The sequence below is a fragment of the Capricornis sumatraensis genome, chromosome 1 (assembly GCF_032405125.1).
Source record: "Capricornis sumatraensis isolate serow.1 chromosome 1, serow.2, whole genome shotgun sequence".
Classification (NCBI taxonomy): Eukaryota; Metazoa; Chordata; class Mammalia; order Artiodactyla; family Bovidae; genus Capricornis; species Capricornis sumatraensis.
In genome coordinates, this window is record NC_091069.1 from 241981886 (window position 1) to 242001951 (window position 20066).

Consider the following 20066-nt stretch of genomic DNA (forward strand, 5'->3'; position numbering starts at 1 on the left):
CCACGCTCCAGCCTTTCTCCACACCTCGGATGCAATCACCCTCGACAGCCAGCGGTGCCGTCACAGGGCTCAGGGCTCCCTCTTCCTTGTCCGCCAGCGTCCTTCTAGGTGCCCAGTTCCCGTCACTGAGGTGCGGATGAGGGGACAGAAATGGGGTCCTTCACACTGAATCGAGAGGAACTAGAGCTGTAAGAAGCCGCAGAGGCCGTGCACTTGGCCATTTCAGTATCCGCTTGTACAGGTCAGTCTCTTCTCTCACCTGCCTGGGGCTGCTGGGACCCCCACGTACAAGGACAGTTATTAAGAGAAGCAATCAATGCAACTGCTTTGCTTAGAAATACCTTTATTTTATAAAGGCCATGGATTGTTCCGCCAAGATTTTTTTTTTTTAAACCACACTTATAAAAAAGATGTTGACAATTCTTAGGAAAAAAAAGCTGCTGAAAATGTTTCTCATCAAGTCAGGGTTACACAAAGATTATATTTATAATATATATTTGTATATTGATAAGTTAGAGATGAAAGGTAGGGACCGGTAAAGCGAGGGCTGCTGCTTAGATCTAAATCTCGGACACTTGATCATTTCCCACAAACAGCGTTTCTTGGCAGAAGGGGTTAACCAGGACCATCCCGGTATCTCTGTAGTCACCATTGGCCGGGGAGCGGGGCTCTGACAGCTGGTCCTGGAGGACAGAGGGAGGAGACAGGGTGAGCTGGGGAGGGGTCATCAGGTGGTCATTCTTACATACCCACCGGAACATTTACTTCCACTTGGGAGCGCTTGGTAAACATGAAAAAAGTTATTGAAATATAGTTGACATACAAAGTTACATGAATTTCGGTGTACTACATAGTGATTTGACATTTATACATATTAAGAAGTGGTCACCATAAGCCTAATTACCATGTGCCCTCAAATAACGTTATTACAGTATTGTTGACCATGTCCCTTATGCTGTACCATTACACCCGTGAGGCTTATTTATCATATAACTGGAGGTTTGTTCCTCTTAATCCCCTTTACCTATTTCACCCTTCATCTTAACCACTGGTCATCATCCTCACTGCTGATGCTGGGGTTCAGAGATTTGCCTGCTCTTTTTTCAGATCTTCATAGCAGCTTCCAAAGAAGAGTTCCTGCTTCCTGAATCATCTCCACTCTAGGCTGCAAGAGGTAGCATTGCTGTCCACACACGTACAGCTGTCCATGGTGTACAGCTCGCTGCCCTAGTGGGCAAAACCGGGTCCCCTTGGGCCCCAGACTCTCCTTCCACCTTTTTCCCACAGACCTCCAGGAGGCCTCACCACTTTTCTTTCCTGAACACACCCAGCGCTTACTCTCCTCTTTCTTCTGCTGAGACCCACCTGCCAGAACCTGCAGAGCTCATTCCACCCTCCCGAGTTCTCCCAGAGCCTGGTCAGAATTCTAAGCCTGTTTCTTATAGCACTGGATGTGCTGAGCTGAATGGATCTGAATTTCTGTGTGACTGCACAATAGGTAGTGAAAAATTCAGTCCATCTACACAGCCCCAGGAGGGGGAAAGCCCAGAAACAGACAACCCGCTCAGGTCATCTAAACGACTTCGGCCTCAGCCGTGGAGGCAGATGGGGGCTATGCAATAGCAGCTCTCAGACTCCAGCCCAGGTGTTGACATAGAGAAAAAAAGCCACAGTTTGTTCCCGTTCCACACAATGGAAGTCTCAGAGTCTGCAGGCTATTGTAGTGCAAAGACTCAGTGGCAGACTTGGGTGTAACTGGTTTAGGCCAGACCAGCTTAGAAATGGCTTCAGTTTAAGATGTCATAATTAATACTCTGAAATTTATTTTTAAACAAAATGTCCAGACTTTTTTGATTTTGTTTTCATTGCACTATACTCCCCCCAAAATGAATAAAAAGCATGCAATTTTTGACAAGTATAATTATTTATGGGTAATAAGGAGAGAAAGGAAGACAGGCCATTTGTTGTAAAATGTCTTCAGAAGACAAGAATGTCCTTCGCTCATCTTAGGGGTGGACGTGGGGCCAGCTGTCTAAGAGAGGAGACCAGGGCGGCGTGTCAGCGAGGGGACAGAAATCCTCTTTCTCCATTGGGCTTTGGGGTTAAGCTGATGGGGAGTTTGGAGCCTGAGATGTGCTGTGGTTTTACAGTCCTCACAAGAGTTTAAGAGCAAACCATGTGGGGGAAGTTATTCTGTGTAAAAAAAAAGAGAAAGTTATATAGAAAATAACTAAGGCAGGAAGGGAAAAACAAGGAAGGAGGGGAGGGAAAAAGAGGAGAAAGCATGAAAGTTTCCAAACGCTTCTGGGCACCACAATTCTGCCCACACAATTCTGTTTTGCTGTTTTCATCAGCCCAGCAGGGGAGCAGGGTGCCAGGGAAACTTGCTTAGGCAAAGCACTTGGCAGCCTCCAAAGCTGGCATCCTGGCAGTGAGCTCATGGCCCTATGACTGCGGTGGCTGTGTGGGTGGGCAGGGCCTCTGTGCCCAGGGGACAGGGGACAACTGCTGTTACTGGGAATACAGCGGGATGAGGGGAGCAGGCCGACTGGGAGAGGGTGAGAAACCCACTCTGAAGCCAGCCAAGCTCGGTGCTGCTGCAGCCCCTGACCCTGGGTCCTGGCAGGGTCTCATGGCCTGTGTCCCACGGTGGCCTAGGGCTGTGGGTGCTGTCCACCAGCAGTGTCCTCTGGCTTTTGGTTTTCAATTACCAATTTGTAAGCAGCTTAGGGTCCAGGCGAACAGAGCCCACACTCAAAGTGGGCCAGCCCTTGGGCCAAGTTACCTGTTTTTTTTTTTTTTTTTTACTCACTGTGACAGTTTTCAGGAACACTCCTGCCACCAAATTGTACCCTGGCCACGCTAAAGATTAATGCCATTGTAAGGCCTGTCCCTCTGATTGTCCTTCAGCTAATTTTTTTTTTTTACTGAGTGTCCACTGTGTGTCAGGCTTTGGGGTGGATGACGGGTAGATCGTGAGCAAAGTTCACCCATGTGAAGACCATTTACTGAGTACCTACCACATACTCAGCACTGTTCTAGGAGCCGGGCACAGGGCGTGAGGAAGCCTCCTGCCCTGGGGCAGCATGTGTTCTAGTAGATGAGATGTATACTCAGCAGTCAACAGAGAGAGAAGGGTACAATGCCAGGGGGAGAGAAGTTCTGAAGAAAATCGAAGCAGGTGGGGACAGAGCACAGAGTCGGGGGAAGGTGGGGTTCTAACCTGTGTCGAGCAGTCAGGGGAGGCCTCTCTGAGGAGGCGGCACCTCAGCAGAGGCTTGGAGGAAGTGAGAGATGGAGGCAGCGGGGAAAAGAGCATTTCAGACAGGTGCCAGGACGAGCTTACTCTAGGGACTGAGACCTGTGCTCCTGGGGGGCCTGGCAGAGCGGGGAGGAGGTAGGCGGGGCCAGCCTGAGAAAAAGCCCACTGGGAGGAATCTGGACTTTGTCCAGAGTGTGAGGAGGAGCCCTGTGAGGCTTGGAAGTCGTGACTGACATGAGGTCCTCCCTTGAAAAGCTGGTCTGGCTGCTGTGTGGAGGACAGGCTGCAAGCGGGGACGGGGGGCAGACAGCGGCTGGGAGAGCCGTTTGCAGAGCAGTGGCAACGATCCCTGGTTCGAGGGCGGGTGTCGTTGGGGTGGGGGTGGCCACAGTGCTGGTAGTGAGACCTGCTCATGTGGAGGAAAAGCCAACAAACGAGGGGCTGTTGACGGATGGGACGTGGAGTGTGTCAGAGGAGAAGGTGGCCAGCAGTGCCATCTGATGAGAAACACCAGGGGGCTTCCGGGTGTCGAGGTGGCGGGGAAACGCTGAGAGGTCAGTCTCGGGCTGTTCACTCTGAGATGCCGGTTAAATGTGTGCATCGGTAGCTGGGCACATGGGTCTGGAGCTCAGGGGAGATGGCCAGGCTAGAGCAGAACTTGATAGTCATGGTGAGAAATGGGACTTAGAGTCATGGGACTTTCTCACAGAGAACAGAAGCAGTGGGAGCACTAAGCCTGGGCCCTCCTGTGACTGGAGCTTGGGGAAAGGACAGGGGGCCATGATGGAGGTTTCGGAGGAGCTGCTGGGGGTGGGAGGGGACAGGACAGGACGGGGCTGGGATGCCAGTGGAGAAATGGTGTAAGGAGGAGATGACTGAACGTGCCAATACTGCTGGTAGGCGGAGTAAAGTCGGTGCCTTAGAACTGCCCCTCGGGGTTAGCAGTGTGGGGGCAACTGGCTATTCTAGTCGGGGAGAGAGATTCAAAATTGTCATGTCAGACCTGTGGCTGTGTAATTACAACCCTGGTACGTGCCACAGTGGAAAAGCACAGGAGCTGAGACCTGATGATAGGAGAGAGTGCCCAGCTCGGCAGTCAGGGGAGGCTTCTCTGAGGAAGTGATGGCTGGACTGCACCCTGAGTGGTGGGTAGGAGTCACTGAGTGGACAGTGAGGGGGATGCCCAGGAGGGACAGGAGACACGCTAGGAGACACACCAGGAGAGGGAAGAGCTTATGCACAGCCCTGCAGTGCGAAATAACTTGGTGCCATAATGAAGTGAAAAGAAATCCAAAGTCATCTGAGCTTCGCAGATGAGGGAGAGGGCATGACATGAGGCTGGAGGGTTGGGTGGGGACAGGTTTACCTCACAGGCTCTCCCTGAAAAGACTTTGAACTTTGACTTACCAGCAATGGGAAGCTACGGGAGAGTTTTGAGCACAGGTGTGATGTGATCACAGGCATGTCTATAAAAGCTCACCTGGATGCTGGGGGGATGGGTCTGCAGGAGGGGAGGGGACTGTTCCACCAGAAGCATGCTCAGCCCCAGCCCCACCTTTACTTAGCTGACCACCACCCTTCTCCTGGACCATCTGAACAGCATCCCTTACTTATTTCTCATCTGTCTTTCTGTCCTCACATCCATTCAGCCATCCAGTAAACCATCCTTCCTTTCCTTCTCATCCATTCACGGATGATGATCATCAGCACAATCTTTCTACAACTAAGTCACAAAAAGCTTAACTTTCATTGACTCTCCGCTGTCCAAGACTAATGCACAAACTCCATCCAACTTCATCCAAGGCCGTGCCTAATCCATCTACTTCTCCTGGGGTACCCTGGTCCCTGCCCCACCCTTCTGTGAGAGTGGAAAGAGCAGTGATCTCTGTAGTCAGGACATGGGGTTCAAAGCCCAGCTCCCTCACTGGCCGGGCTGGGGTTTCCTGCACGCATTCACTCTGCCAGCACTTGCTCTGCAAGGCTCTCCTCCGCGGGTTTCACAGCCTCTAACTCTCCCCATATCCCCCTCGTATCCTACTCTCCCCGTATTATCTGAATGATGCCAAGGTCCAGTACCTTAACCACATCTCGGAGCCTGGACCCCTTCCGAGCAAGCTCCCACCTTCACAGTCCCCTGAACACCTGCCACCAAACTGTCCTCAGTGAACAGTTGTTGGCCTGTTCCCAGAAACCCAAAGTCCCAAGAAACGTGCCTCGCCAAGCAGATGCCCTTTTGGCAGGGCTGGGGCGGGGCCCAGCAGCTCAGGACCCTGCAGGTTCGTGCCGCCAGGAGGAGGCTGTAGAGGCGAGCAGGTGCTCCACTCCCAGTGGCAGTCCTCCCGGGGGCAGCCCTTGGTTTGGGGCTCCTTACCTCAGAGGTTTCCAGGGACTGGATCTCCCTGGGAAGCTCCACGGCATGCTTGCTGAAGTAGTCCATGGTGATGGCGTTGTTCCAGTAGCTCAGACTGTTCTCGGGGTTGGCCGGCTTCTTCTTCCTCCGCAGGCAGCACACAGTCAGCAGGACCGCTGCAGAGAGAGTCCCCGTTAGAGAGCAGGAGGGGCGGCAAGCGGGGCCAGCATCGCGGAGGGAGGGAGGCCAGCCTCCAGGTGGGACCGTGAAAGTCACACATCCAGCCACTTGCCCCGCTCACTGATTCGCTTGTTCATTAGCTCAGCGAATATCTATAAACGTGGAGCGTCTGCTTTGTGCCAGGTGCTGGGGACGGGGGAGAGAAGAAAAAGACAGGGCCACCCTGCTTTCCTAAGCTTCCCTCCTTGCTTGTGTATGGAGGGTTCACAGGGGTTAGACAGTATAGGAAGATATCTGTTCAGAGAAAAGGAAGCACGGGGAAGTGAGGGAGACAGCCGAGGGGAGCTGTGGGAGGGGTTCCATCGTGAAAAGCTTCCCTGAGCAGTGACTTTATGGCTGAGGCTGGCACGTGGGGAAGGAGCTGGCCATGGGTGGGACGGGGGCAGTGTGTCCCAAGCGGAGGGAACAGCACGTCCAAGGGTCCTGAGGTGGGGACAAGCTGCGTGTACGTGAGGAGACAGCAGCATGGCTGGAGTGCGGTTGGTGTGGGAGAGAGTGAGGGGGGAGGTGAGGCAGGGGCAGGAGGGGCAGGAGGCTTGGATGGAATTTCGGATACCTGCCCTTGTTGCAGTGCCAGGGAGTTTGCTCCAAGTAAAGGCCTTGTGCTCTCACTGCAGGGGGGCGGGGGGGGGGGGCTCCCCAGAGCTCAGCTGCAGGAAATGTCACGTATGTGCCAAGCTGTACCTCAGGACTGAGGAGGCGTGTTCCCGAAGTGGGAGTGTGGCATAGAGATGAGCAGAGCCCAGGGAACCTTACAAATGAGCCTTGACTTCCACAGAGGGCAGAGGCTCAGAGCAAAATCTCTAGGCAGAGGTCTTGGGCCCTGATAAAACTGTTGCTCCGGTCTCATTACCACCACCATCATCAAAAACAAATGCTAACAGTCCTATAGCATGTATGTAGGGCTCCAGTACTCTAGAAACATGAATTCACTTAATCCTCCATGTAACTCCATGAGGTCAGTACTATGAGGGTCACTATTTTACAGGCAGGAAAATGGAGACTTAGAGAGGTGAAGTGACTTTGCCCAAGAGCAAATCCAGATGGCTCCAAAGTCCATGCTCTCAACCATCCGTGGTTCTGCCTCACAAAGACAAGCCAAATGCTGACATGGAAACCTCGCTGCACAGAGAGGTCTGATCCCGCCTCCACACAGCTCGACGTGCCACGCTGTTTGTTCAGTCTTGGACTCTTGGGGGCACGGGAGGAAGGAGCATGTTTGGAGGCTGCTGCTGAACCATGTGTGAACAGAGTGGCTTGGACATGCTGACAGGGAAGGCTTCCAAGGTCAGAGAGGTGGGGTGGCCTGTCCTGGGTCTTACAGGGGAACAGGGACGCAATGCCCCAGGGAGACAGGAGCCATCTTGGGGAGAAGCCAGTCAATGAAGACTGGGCACCTCCTGCCCAGGCTAGCCATTCCCAGAGCCCATGGGGTGGCTGAAACTCTGGATCAGGAGTAGGCATGGTTGCACTCAACATCCTGGTGGTGCCCATCATCTGTGCTGGGGGGTGGAGGGCAGGCTGAGCTGTCCATAGAGGCTGGTACTGTGGTGGCACTGGCCACCAGGGGGCAGTGGAGGCCCATCTCGGCCCACAGCGGCCAGCAGGCTTGGTGGTTTTGGGGGCCTGTGCCTGCCAGGGTGTGGGGGAACTGCAAAAGTTGGCATCCACACAGGCTGAGACTTCAGGGCCCAGAGCCCAGAACCTTGCAGGCTGACTGAGGAATTCTGTAGCTCTTTCCTGCTGCTGGCCTTGCTGGCATCTCTACCTGAAAAGGCTTCCAGGCAAGATCAAGAGATTGGGCAAGTTTCCATTCCATCCAATCTGCTTTGATCAAAAAGACTTCTACTTTTCTTACCATTCTTCCAGGTCCTTTCAAAAAAGTTTTAAAAATAGAAATCCAGTTTCTGAATACTTGAGCTCAAAGACATTTTAGATTGGCTGGTAGAGATTCTTTCAAGCTTTGTGGGTTTCCTCCCTTCCTTCCAAAGAGCCCTTTCTTCAGCTAGTTGAAGGAAGAAGGGGTGAGGAGGGAGGCTGCAGAGTTAGCCTGAAAGTCTGCTAATTTAGGGCACACCTGCCTGTTTTATAGAGGAGAAGACTCTGATGTGGAACTCAGCTTGCCACAGGTCACAGCAAGTGGCAAGGCTGGGGTAAGGCCCTGGTCCCTTCTCTTTTCTGGAATTTTTATTCTTCATTGTCATTTTCACCCTACTCCTGGGGCTGGAAAGGTGAAGCAGCCCAGGGAATTCAAGCTGGGGAAACCCAAGCCATAGGGCTAGGGCTAGGCTGCATGACCCACTCCCTCCCACCCCACCCCACCCCCGCCCGCTAACCTAGGCGTGTGCAGGTTGCAGAATCCAGGTCCTCTGGATCCCGGGCCAGTGCCCTCTGAGCCCACACTGCCCCTGCTCCAGGGCCTGGGCATGGTTAGGACGCACGACCAGGGTCCTGCCCTGGGGGAAGGGCTGGGGGTCGGAATGGGGAGTTCTGTTCCTCACCTTCTCCTCCTCCCATGTTGTTAGCACTCCCAGCCTGATTATACATCTATCGGGGAGTTCTTGGTGCCTCTCAAACACCAGTTCACTTACACACCAGAAGCCAGCCTGGCTACAGGAAGAGCATGGGCTTAGAGTCCAAAAGACCTGAGTTCAAGTCTGACTCGGCTGTGTATCTCACTAGGCGTCACTTCATCATGCTGATCACTACAGACCCGGTAGGGCTGTAAGGAGCACGAATGCCGAATGCTGAGAGCACTGCCTGACACACAATAGGTGCTTCACTAATACGAGTTTCCTTCTTGTTCTCACATCATCATCCTTAAAGGGAGACCCTGAAGGAAAAATTGGGCTGCATGACTGTTGCGTGGTTCAAGGCCAAGGGTTAGGTTAGTACTTTCATTATTTTGGGGTCTGAGCTTTCATCTCAGAAAGAAAAGTTCAATCAGATTTATGGAGTCTCTATTTTATTCCCAGGTGCTCTACCGTCTGATTTAACTCACACTATGGCTGCCCGAGGAAGGTGCTGGCACTCTTCCCATTCATAGAAGAGGCAACTGAAGTTGCCTAAACTTCTAAACCACACAACTCTGCACACTCAGGTGTGAGCCACGCCCTCTTCCCATGTCACCGAAAGCTTCAACTTCTCTGTTTCTCCAAAAGGAAACGCTGTCGAGACCCTCGAGGAGGTCAATAGGATCCTTATTTCCTCTAGTTTTGAAACTGAAATGAGAGTGAAGCAAGTTCTCCCAGCTTCTCCAGCACATCAGTAGGGAATCAGCCACAGCTTGTTGGATGTGTGACAGGAAGGAGGAGCGTTGCTGACGTGAAGATGGAGCCTGGGTACTGTGCTAATGTTTCTGGAAGGGGCCTCATTTCAGGGCTGGGACCTGCTATACGATGGGAAATGGACACGAAAGCCTACAGGACCCTGAGGGAGGGTGCTCTCTATCATTTCCCTCTGACCATGTCCTCATTGGGCACCTCCCCATGGTAGATGCCGTGATAGGACTTCAGATGCATCTGCTGTCCCCGACAAGGCTTTGGAGCAGCAGCTGCAGCTCCGCAAGCGCCTGAGCAGCTCTTCTGCTGCACGGGGCGGCCAAGGGACCGCCCCTGCCTCCGCCCCCTTGACCCACCACCACAGGTGTGCTGAGGCCACCCTTCCTAGGCTGCTCCCAGCCATTACTGATGGAGCAGGTCTGTTCCCGTGGGACAGGAAACTCCTCTAATGGTCTGAGGACTGCCCTCACCTCGTGGAATCTTCCTCAGGTTGGCCATCCCAGCCTTTTCCTTCCCAGCCCTCCATCTCCTTCTTCTTCCTTTATATCAATAATTCAAAGGTGTTTCCCCCATAAATCTCTTGCAGGCCTAATTCTGTTTTGGCATCTGCCTCCTGAAGGCCTTGACCTAACAGTGGACATTAGTCCTATTTTTGCAGGTGAGAAAACAGTGGCCCGAGGGTCAAGCTGTCCAAGTCCCAGGGGCAACTAGTGGGAGAGCTGGGTTTACATCCAGGTGTGTCTGGTTCCCAAGTCACGGCTTCCTGTTACAGCAGGGTCCCTCTCAAGCTGTTCACACGAGTTTAAAGTTAGGCAAATGAGAGAGGGCAGGGAGCTCTGAAGTCTCAGTTTGGCCCCTCATTAGGTAGATTAGAAACCAGAAACCCTGGAGGAAAGGATTACCTGAGTGGTGCCAGCCCATCTGTGGACAATCATTTCCTCACTCCGGAGGTTGGGGGAGGTCAAGGGAGGCCTCAGGGTGTGGAAGGAGGCCAGGCTGGACCGGGTGACAGGCCTGGGGGCTCATTGACTTTCTGGCCTGGTGGATGGAGATGTGCCTGAAGAGGCTCCAGAAGGTTCCTGTGGGGGGCGCTGGTTGGGAAGCACAGGGAAGAGCTGTGAGTGTGGCCAGGACACTCTAGTCCAGCCTCAGAACACCCCCGGGTAAGCCTGCCTTGTTCAAAGGCTGCCCCACCTCCTTCAGCTGGTTCATAAACCCCAAGGAGACAAACCTGGTCACGCTTACTTCCCATCCTAATCTATTCTTTTAACTGGAAAGAGTACTTCTGACCCAGGTTTCTTTCTTTCTTTTTTAAAATAACTACAGTCACTGGGGTCTGTGAGTAAAGGTACCCAGACACATACGGATTTGAGTAACATTCACAGAACAACTGGTAATATAGCCACAAGCCACCTGGCATAAGGATGCATTCTCTCTGCTGCTCCAGTGGGATTTCTGCATGTCTGGAAGGAGGCCAGCCTGTCCCGGGTAATATGCATATGAACTCTCACGAGTCCTGGGTCAGGGAGAGGCTGCTCTGCTTTGGATGGCTCAACTTGGATTGATGCTGAAAAATATCTGTAACTGACCTTGTTTCCTGCTTTTGCCCCATGTAACTCCCATCTCTTCCAGGGAGGCTGGATGAAGACATTCTCGACAATGAATGTGGTACGTGCAGGCCAGGCCAGAGAGACTGACAGAGCCACACAACCGACCTCCTGATGGAAACCCAGAGCACTGATAGCCAAGAGCAGGGGCCACTTCAGCACCAGACCCAGAGGCTTCCAGCAGGAGGTGGTGGGCTGTGCGTCCTGATGGTGGCAGCAGAGACCATCTCAGGAGCTACCCAGCTCCCAGACCCTGACCAAATGTGGCCTGGATCCAATCAGTTTCAGTTCTCAGCACATCTGAAACTGAGTGTGGCTGTTTCCAGTGTGGCTCAGGAGACAAAGCATTTCTCAGACCTGGCGCAACATACATCCTTCCAGCTGCTAGAAAAGGGCTAATGATCTGAAGAGCACGTGCGATTGGTGACAGCCCCTCTTGAACAGACCTGAGACTTGCTACAATCACCCTCTGCTTCCACCAGAAACCGGGGACTTGCCGGCCTGCCCAGGCAGCCCCAGAAAAGCTGGACCAGGGCCCGGACTACTCAGAAAAGCCAGATGAGACAATCTATGCATGTACTTTGTTACCAATGCAGATTGCCTGAAATATTTGGCAAACTAGCCAAAGAGGAAACTCTTCTTTGAGGGCTGGAGAGTGTGCTTTAGGATAAATGTTGCTGCTGAGAAGGTCTGACTGTGGGGCCCCTAGACCTGGCCAGGCTATGAGCTTTCAAACAGCACAGCATTTTAAAGCTGGACAAGCATCTTCTTTCTCAGTGCCCCTCTCATCAGGACCTTCACAGGGCCAGCGATGGTCCCACAGGACAGAGGCAGCCAGGCTGGAACCCTGCTGAGTGAGGGCTTGGCCTGAGGATGGTGGAAGTGCAAGACAGACACCAAAGGAAGCAGGGGCTGTGGGTCCCAGGGGAAATCTTCCTTTCTGAAGTAATATGCTCTCGCCCAGCGGCTGAAGGCTCCTGTCAGTGCCAGAAGCATTCTCGCGGTGCAGTTCCAGGCTTGTCCTCGCTTCTGTCTTGGCTGATGTTATTACACATGGTTTAGGCAGCCCATGGGTTTTCTGCTTTGCAGTAAAATTTGATCTAATTTCAAACCCATATATAGCAGAAGGGCTGGAGACATCTTCTTAGACCTGCAAACCCAGGTGGGTGTGGGCTGTGGGAGTGCAGGTAGGGAAAGGGCTCCGGCAGCTGGGTGGGGGAAGCTGTGTCACACATTTCTGGGTCCCTCGTGCTTGAAACAGTGCTTGGCACACTGAGCACTTGGGAGATGCTGTTGAGTCAAATGGATCATGCCACCAGGTCTGGGGTGGCTCAGGTGTGACTGGGACCCTAGGCAAGTCACTTCACTTGGTGACATACTCCTTCTTACCTGTATGGTGTATCTGCTTTGTCTTTTTATTTTATTGCTCTAGCTAGTCTGTTTTAAGGATGAATGATTAAAAATAGTAGGAATTCCCTTTGTAAACTAGAGCCTCTAGACACATGGAAAGAATGGAAAATTAGAAAGCTGTCTCTAATGTGGTTACTTCTCAAATATGAGCATTATTAATAATTTATTGGCTAATAGTGCTACATTTTCTCATTATCATTCTTCTGTTTTAGAAGTGGGCAATCACAGCTTTAAGAATATCTGTGTGCACCCATAAGTGACAATAAATCTGCTTAAGGAAAGAATGAAATATGCAACCTGTAAACATTTTCACTTTTCCCGCACTGGGTCCTTGAGCAGACTGGACTTTCCCCAACATGGAAAGTTTGCTTTGCTTATCAACTAGAAGGAGACAGGGAGCTGGGAGAGGCAGCTCCTGGAAGGAATCCAGATTCCAGATTAAAAAGGATGTTGTCAGAATACAATGCCAAGCAGACATCAGGTTAATGTTAAAGGCACACACCTCCTGTGCTGATGTTTGCTTGACCCATAACGTGAAGACAGGCTGGGAGACCTGGCCGCGTAGCCTCCTCTGAGAAAGTTTCTGGGGCTTCGTTCCCCTTGAGATCAGGCTGAGCCCATGGTGTGACATGAGGACCTGATGCCAGAGCAGGTTGCCTGAATGTGACTGAAGTGTCCAAAGAGAGGAACTGCCATGCACGCTCCTCTGCCTCAGCCGGGCACGGGCTTCTTCTGGCAGCAGGCATGAACTGAGGCCACTGGAGGGGTATATAGGGGCAGGACCAGGGCCAGGTGGCCCCATGAAGAGACTCAAAGGGACAGGGACGACAGCTTGGAAAAGCAAAGCCTGCCCTTGAGAGTGGTTTCATGTATCTCAGGGGTTGGTGGATGGACTTGTTTTGTGTGGTTTCAGAGAGCAGAGGTTAGAACCAAAGAGTGTAACTTACAACAGGGAAATTACAAGGCCCCCAGGAGAGCTGGAAACAGCTAACAGGAGAAGGGGGCTAAGTGGGGAGCACAGGGGTTTCTCACCCCTGAAAGGACTGAGGGGGCACCTGGATGGTGTCTGTGTGTGGGGTGGGGCTGGGGGGAGGGTAGGCACGGTAGGGATTCCTGTGAGGCCATCAGAAGAACTCTTCAGAATTGAGATCAGGTGCAGGGGGGGGAGACATGAAGGCAGCCGTGGGTCCGGAGTGACTGCATCAGCTTCTTTGTGGAGACGTCAGGGAGGAACAGGGCTTCCCCAGTGGCTCAGCCAGTAAAGAATCTGCCTGCAGTGCAGGAGACCTGGGTTCAATCCTGGGTTGGGAAGATCCCTGGAGAAAGAAAATGGCTACCCACTCCAGTATTCCTGCCTGGAGAATTCCTTGGACGGAGGAGCCTGGTGAGCTATAGTCCAGGGGGTTGCAAAGAGTCAGACAAGACAGCAACTAACACTTTCACTGCGCTGAAAAAGGGAGAAAGAAGCCCCTGCCGCTGCTGCTGCTGTTGCTAAGCTGCTTCAGTCGTGTCCGACTCTGTGCGACCCCACAGACGGCAGCCCACTAGGCTCCTCTGTCCCTGGGATTCTCCAGGCAAGAATACTGGAGTGGGTTGCCATTTCCATCTCCAATGCATGAAAGTGAAAAGTGAAAGTGAACTCGCTCAGTCGTGCCCGACTCTTAGCGACCCCATGGACCACAGCCTACCAGGCTCCTCTGTCCATGGGATTTTCCAGGCAAGAGTACTGGAGTGGGTTGCCATTGCCTTCTCTGAAAGAAGCCCCTAGAGTTTTCAATACAGGAGTGATGGTGGCAGCAAGGGGGCGCTGGTGGCCCGCTATTGCTGTGGTCTAGGGGAGCCCTTCCCCATGTACCCAGTGGGAGCAAAGGCAATGACAAGGTCCACAAAGTACCACTTCACACCACTCATGGACAAGCAAAATGGGGAGGAACCACAAAATAGCTAAATTCACATGTAACTTTTAAGCCTCAATTTAGTTATAAGAACTGTTTTTGTCAAGGCTAATAGAACTTCTGCAAAATCAAAACTTCATCTTTTCGTCTTTCTTGAGGGAAGACAGGAGGAGGAGAAGAGAACAGCAGTAAGGCTGATGGAAGAGAGGTGGGGAGGAAGGCTCCAAGGGCTCTGCTACTTGGAGGCTGTCGGTTTGGAAGCACCAGCTCTCACCTTGTGGGGTGTTGGTGTTACGTGGTGAGAGATGAAAGCAGGCAGAGTAGTGTCATGATATGAGCTCTGGGCTGGAAGATGGGTGCTCTGAGCTAACATTCTAACCCTGCCTCTCATGAGCTCTGGGGTCCTGGGGAAACCATGTCCCCTCCCCAGCCTGGTGTTTCTTTCTGCAAAATGCAGACTTGGACTTGACTCCCAGCTCCTAGGAGTTGTGCCTTTATGATCAGTGGGCATCTGAGCCACGGCCTGATGAGCTTGGGACCAGGAGTGGGATAACCTGGGATTCTTGTTCTGCTGCCTTCTCTCCTGGGGTTCTGGAACTCTGCAGCCCACTTGGTGGGGACTGCCCAAGTGTGGGGCAAAGGAATTGTGGGGATGGGCACGCTGCCGTGGTGGCAGGCCAGGGGAGAAGGGAGCGAGTGAGGCACTTACAGCAGGAGGAGATGGGCACGCTGATGGCGAGGATCACCCAGGCGATGTCCATCTTGCTCAGGCAGATGGTGGCTCTGTGCTGGGGTTTGTCCCCTTCGGCCACATGGGAAATGTTCCCTGCTGTTCCAGGCTTCCAGGTCCCGGCAGGGACCAAACGGTTGAGGAAGTTTCCTGTGGCTGTGGACACCACTGTGGAGAGGGGACTGGGTACCCTGCCCATCATGGTGGGTGTGGGGGTAGCCACAGCTTTCTCCTCGGCTTGGGAAACAGTGCTTTCTGAAGCCCCTGTTGGGCGGGCTGGGGCCTGCGGGGCTGAGGATGTTCCCTGAGGAAGCCCCTCGGAAGGGACTGAGACACTGGCATCAAAGGCAGGCTGGATGGGCCCCGTGGTGTCTGTGAAGACCCCAGAGTTGGTAGATGGAGGTCTGCTGGTGCCGGGGGTGACAGTAAGCCAGGAGTCACTGTGGCGGGGGCCGTCCTGCGGGTCACCAAGGGGGCGCTGAGAAGGCACTGGCTGTTGACTGGCAGGGGTGCCTGAGGCTGCTGTGGCGTCTGGCTCCCCTCCTTGGCTGGTGAAGGTGGAACCACCCCCCTGGTCTGCCCTGCTAAGGCTGGGCTTGTCCTCCACAGGCACTAGGGGGGTGGTGGGTGGTACCCACGAGGTCCTGCTGGGCGCCGAGGTTGCGGCCACTGTCTGGGGCTGTGGAGAGGAGGAGAAACCCCAGAGCGGGTTCCTGGGAGTGAAGGTGGAGGGGTCAGGCTCCACAGACCCTGTGAAGTTGCCTTTGTAAATCTGAAAGATTTTCCCCAGGGGCCTCTTCTGCCCCAGATGTGTGGAGCTCTGGTTTCTTCCCCGCTGGCTTTCCTTCCTGCCGGCATGACCACTGGGTGCAGCGGGGCCAGGGCGTGGTGAACTGCCGGCTCCCTTTCGGGAAGAGCCAGGGGGCCTGGGGGGCCGGCGTGTGGTAGCTCTGGAGGGGGCTGTGGGGGGACGGCTGGTGGCTTCCCCTGGCTTTGTCAGCAGGATGGTGGGCGCAGTCTCGCCAGGGGAGCGGCCCTCTGAACGGGAGGATGTGGTTGCCACGGCAGCAGGAAGTGGCCCTGTGGACAGGGGCCCTTCAGAATGGGGGGTGGATGCCGTCGCCATGATGGTGGAGATGGTGTTTGTGGGAGGGTGTCCATCTAGATGGGGGGTTGTCATTGCCATGGGAGCTGCAGCCTGTGAGGAGGGTCCATCAGGATGAGGGGTCGGGGTCACCACGGAGGCAGGGGTGGCCACCACGGAGGAGTGTCTGGTGGAACCGAGGGAAGCTGTCACCATGGTGCCTGGGATGGTGCCTGAAGGGGAGACTTGAAGAGATTCCCTGGGAGATGGTTCCTGGGCAGCAAATACCAGTGCTTCAGTCAGCGCCAAGGTCAGGAGGAAGCCTTAAGAGGGAGACAGAGAACAGAGGTGAAATGCCCAGGAGCAGCTCAGCCCTGTGCCTTCCTTGCCCATGAACCTGAAGCACCTGGGAACTCAAGGGAAACGGTGGGAGGATCCCTGAGGCCCCCGCTCATCCCACACAGGACCATGGGGACCGGGGGTATCTATCAGGTTGGTCCCACCCAGCACCCCTCCCAGAGAGAACCCAACCACAGGGGAACCAGAGACAGCTAAACCAGCCAGGCCTGTCCCTTCCCAAGGGCCTCTGGAATGCCTCCGCCCTCCGCCCAAGGGCAGATGCTCAGACGGGCTGGGGGAGGGGCGTGGAGGAAGACTTGTGGCCCCCGAGTGCCTGCTGGCCTTCTGCACCAGCGAGCCGTCCAAAGTGTAACCACAAGGAAGCCAGCAGCTCTGTGTGAGCTGCCCTGAGTCACTGAGCAGGGCTTGGGTGGGCAGAGCTGACCAGCACCCACGCCTTTTCAGACTCCTCCATTTATGAACTAGACACAGGTACAAATGACAGACCTCTGCTTGTTCACGCCCACCCACCAAAGAGTTAAGGAGGGTCTACCCGCTCCTTGACCCTGGAGACACAAAAATGAACAGGGCCCGGGTGAGGTCATATAAATCCACAAACAATCCTAAAACAAGGCAGAGACATCTCGGTGCCTTTGGTGACCAATAGGCAGGAGCAGACAGGATTCAGAGGGTGACTGGATCTGCTGCCTGTAAAACAGCACAGAGCCTGCAAGAGAAGGTGCGGTGCGTAAACACCAGCTGGTTGTTTGGTTGTTATGTTAATTGCTTGTCCTATGTGCTCATGAGGCTGAACTCTGGAAGACCTCTGGTGGTGCCTGGCCTTCCAGAGTAGGAGGAGCCCTTCTGAGCATTGACAGAAAGCTATGGACTTTGCATGAGGGTGAGTGTGTGTGCTTTTGTTCACTGAGAAAAATGCACAAGGACAAAAACCTATACACTTAAAAACTCTTCTAAAGATGTGTGGATTTTATTAATCACAACAGCATGTGCCCATCTTTAAGAATAATACCTCAGATCAATGTGATACGTAGGATCTATTCGGATTATAAACGTGAAGACAGGCCACCCTGTACAATCCACGGGCTAGGAAGAGCTGCTGCCTACTACCAGGGAGGGCTTGACAGACCTCTACGGTCTGATTCTGACCTGAGACCTCCCCCGTTCACAGGAGCCCCCTGCTCAGTCACTCTCATGCCCTTCCTTCAGCGCGGTTAGCCGCCCAGACCAGCCCAGGTAGAGGTGGGCCTCTGACTGGTCACCCTTTCGGGGCCTCCCTCCCCCACAGATTCCAGCAGGATGAATGGTCAAAGCAGGGGCCCTGGTGGTGATTCTGGGGAACCTGGGGTGGTCAGCAAGGCTGGCAGGGGAAGACAGGGGCTCTGGTGAGTTTCTGGAAACAGGGGGAGACCTCCTGACATGGCTTCAAAGCAAGGTTCAGGGTCACTACTGAGGCCTCCTGCAACTTAGGGGAGGGGATGGGGTGGGTCAGTGCTCCCTCACCCTGCACGTCTAGCTTAGTGGGTGGGGGAGGCTGAGGGACGGCAGATGGAGTAGAGACTATAGCAGTCACATCTCCAGGACCAACAATTCTCCTTAAACGACAGAATTTCTCCACACTTTCATTCATAGTTTAGCCCATACACCAACAGTGTTTTCTCTTTATCTGGGTCAATCCTAAAATCTGGCTACTGAGCATCACTCTGGCCCTCTCATGCTTGATTGAACCCTCAACTTAACCACCTGATGGGGCAGGAAGTTGAGGCTGAGGGAGATTAAGTAATGTGTTCAAAGCCCCTCAGGAGAGAAGTATGAGACACCCGGGCATATCCAAAATGCACAGAATTCCTGGTCACCCAGCACATACGAGGCAGGAGAAGAGGACAGGAAGTGGCAGCTACAGAAAGAACCATGTGCTCAGGGTTACTGCAGCCCCTCTCTGGCAGTTTAGCACCACAGGGACAATCTATTCCTAGAGCTGGTGGTCGTGACTGCTGAGGTTTTAAGGGACATTCTCTAACAAGCCTCTGTTGGCTCACGAGCACCCTGGTTCAATGTGTTGAATGTGTTGAACACATTCCCCTCAAAGCCATCTGTGACACCCTAGTGCTAGCATCTCAGGGTGGAACTGTGTGTTAGGGCCTTTGAAGAGCTGATTAAGGCAAAATGAAGCTGATGGGGTAGGTCCTAACCCAATCTGAAGGGTGTTCTTATAAGAAAATGAGCCCAGGACACAGATGCAAAGAATGCCCGCACACGATAGGCAGTGAGAGGCCAGCTGCCTGCAAGCCAAGAAGAAAGAAGTCAGACTACTCCAACCCCACTGGCACCTAGATCTTGGGGTTCCAGCCTCCAAAACTGTGAGGTGATGACTTCCTGTGGTTTAACCCCCTGGCCAGTGATACCTTGTGCGGCAGACCCAACAGACTGATACCCATGTCTTACCTTAGAGATTCCTAAAAAATGAGAAGTGGAGACTGGGGCTTGTGTGCAGGGAGTTTATTTTGGGAAGTGGCCCTAGGGGACAGCCGTGGGGGCCTGAGATGAGTGAAACAGGGAAAGTCAATCCTAGGGTAGGCTATGAACTGATCAGGGTGCAGCTCAAATCTGCTGGGCGTCTCTGAGGAGCTGAGCACCTCTTGCCAGCAGCTCCCCTTCCAACCGCCAGTGCTGCTCACCCACCTCCTCGCTGTTCCACGAGGCCCACCTGAGTGAGTCAGCGAGGCTCTGGGCAGGGCCTGTCTGCTCACATCTGTACCCAGCTGGTGGCTGCCACAACAGCTGGAGTTAAAACTAAGGGCCCAGAGGATTCCTAGGGTGGAGCACAGATGTGCTCCAAACAACCTGAGGCCCCTGACCAAGGACAAGGACACTGTTGCCTTCCAGCAGCAGCATCAAGGGCAGCCCAGAGTTTTTAGAGAGGCCCCTAGGGACCCCAAGGACAGGCCAGAGGTAGGAGAGGGGTAGCTCGGCCTCCAGGGGGAACTTCTGCAGCCTCTAGAGGCAGAGGGCTTAATGCACCCTGGTCTTCAAAATACTCATGGAAAGAAATCCCTTGACTTTCCCACCATGAACATCCCTGGGGCTAAAATCCTCCCAGGTGGGAAGTATACAGCTAACTGGAGTTCTCCTTCCTGTAAGACTTTCAGGTGAAGTAAACATGTGTGCCCTTGCTGCAGCTCTTTCTAGTTGCCAGCATCCCCTGAAGGTATTTTCACTCTAGGAGGACTGTTAGGGCCCTTTTTTCTTCAGACTTGAAAGCTTTGGTACAATGAATGGATACTGCCATCCTGGGTGCACAGAGTTTTCACCTAGAGGGATGACATTTAGCTGTCACAGTGAGAAGGGCACTCGAAACAACTTAGTCCAGTCCCCTCATTTCACAGAAGGGGCAATGGAAGGAGTTAAGTGACTTGTCCAAGAACACAGCTGGTCGGGACACGGCCTGGATTACAGCCATCATTTCAAAGCAAGTTTTCATTTGTATCATAAAACTGCTACAGCACCACAATGCCCAAATGCCTCCTTCAACATCCACTGTCATCTTCACTATGGAAATCGCCTCTCCTCTTTGGCACAAAAGGTTAAGCACTGAACGCAAAGGCTTACACTGTCACAATTACTGCTCAAGGCCTTCAACCCAGGGCTCCCCTAACAGATGCAAATTTCCACTCCAGGCCCTTTGTGCTGGCCTGCTCACTCCCCTCCCCACAATCTGGGGCTACTGCCTCTTTGAATATAATTTGCATAGATTTGCATAATAGACTTTGCCGGCTCTAATTCCAAATATGTAGGCAAGACTATAACTAAAATCCTACTTGATGTGTTTTAAATGTAGAACCGATTTTTA

At 53.3% G+C, this 20066-nt stretch overlaps 1 protein-coding gene across 1 annotated transcript; it reads right to left on the minus strand.

Annotated features, from left to right (window-relative positions):
• Positions 1 to 560: 560 nt before the first annotated feature.
• TMEM108 (transmembrane protein 108) lies at positions 561 to 16329 on the minus strand. The gene is made up of 4 exons (XM_068969337.1): positions 16266 to 16329; positions 14755 to 16182; positions 5634 to 5788; positions 561 to 683 (listed from the first exon to the last, which is right to left on the minus strand). The coding sequence occupies exons 1-4, from the start codon at positions 16327 to 16329 to the stop codon at positions 561 to 563; spliced, it is 1770 nt and encodes a 589-aa protein (XP_068825438.1).
• Positions 16330 to 20066: the final 3737 nt, after the last annotated feature.

Bases quoted from the DNA above. Each gene is read 5' to 3' on its own strand.
- TMEM108 (XM_068969337.1), bottom strand. From the start codon at position 16,329: ATGGTCCTGTGTGGGATGAGCGGGGGCCTCAGGGATCCTCCCACCGTT. The intron at 5,789-14,754 runs GTAAGTGCCTCA...CTCTCTCTGCAG, and splicing joins CGTGCCCATCTCCTCCTGCT to CGGTCCTGCTGACTGTGTGC. The intron at 684-5,633 runs GTAAGGAGCCCC...TCTGTCCTCCAG, and splicing joins AGTCCCTGGAAACCTCTGAG to GACCAGCTGTCAGAGCCCCG.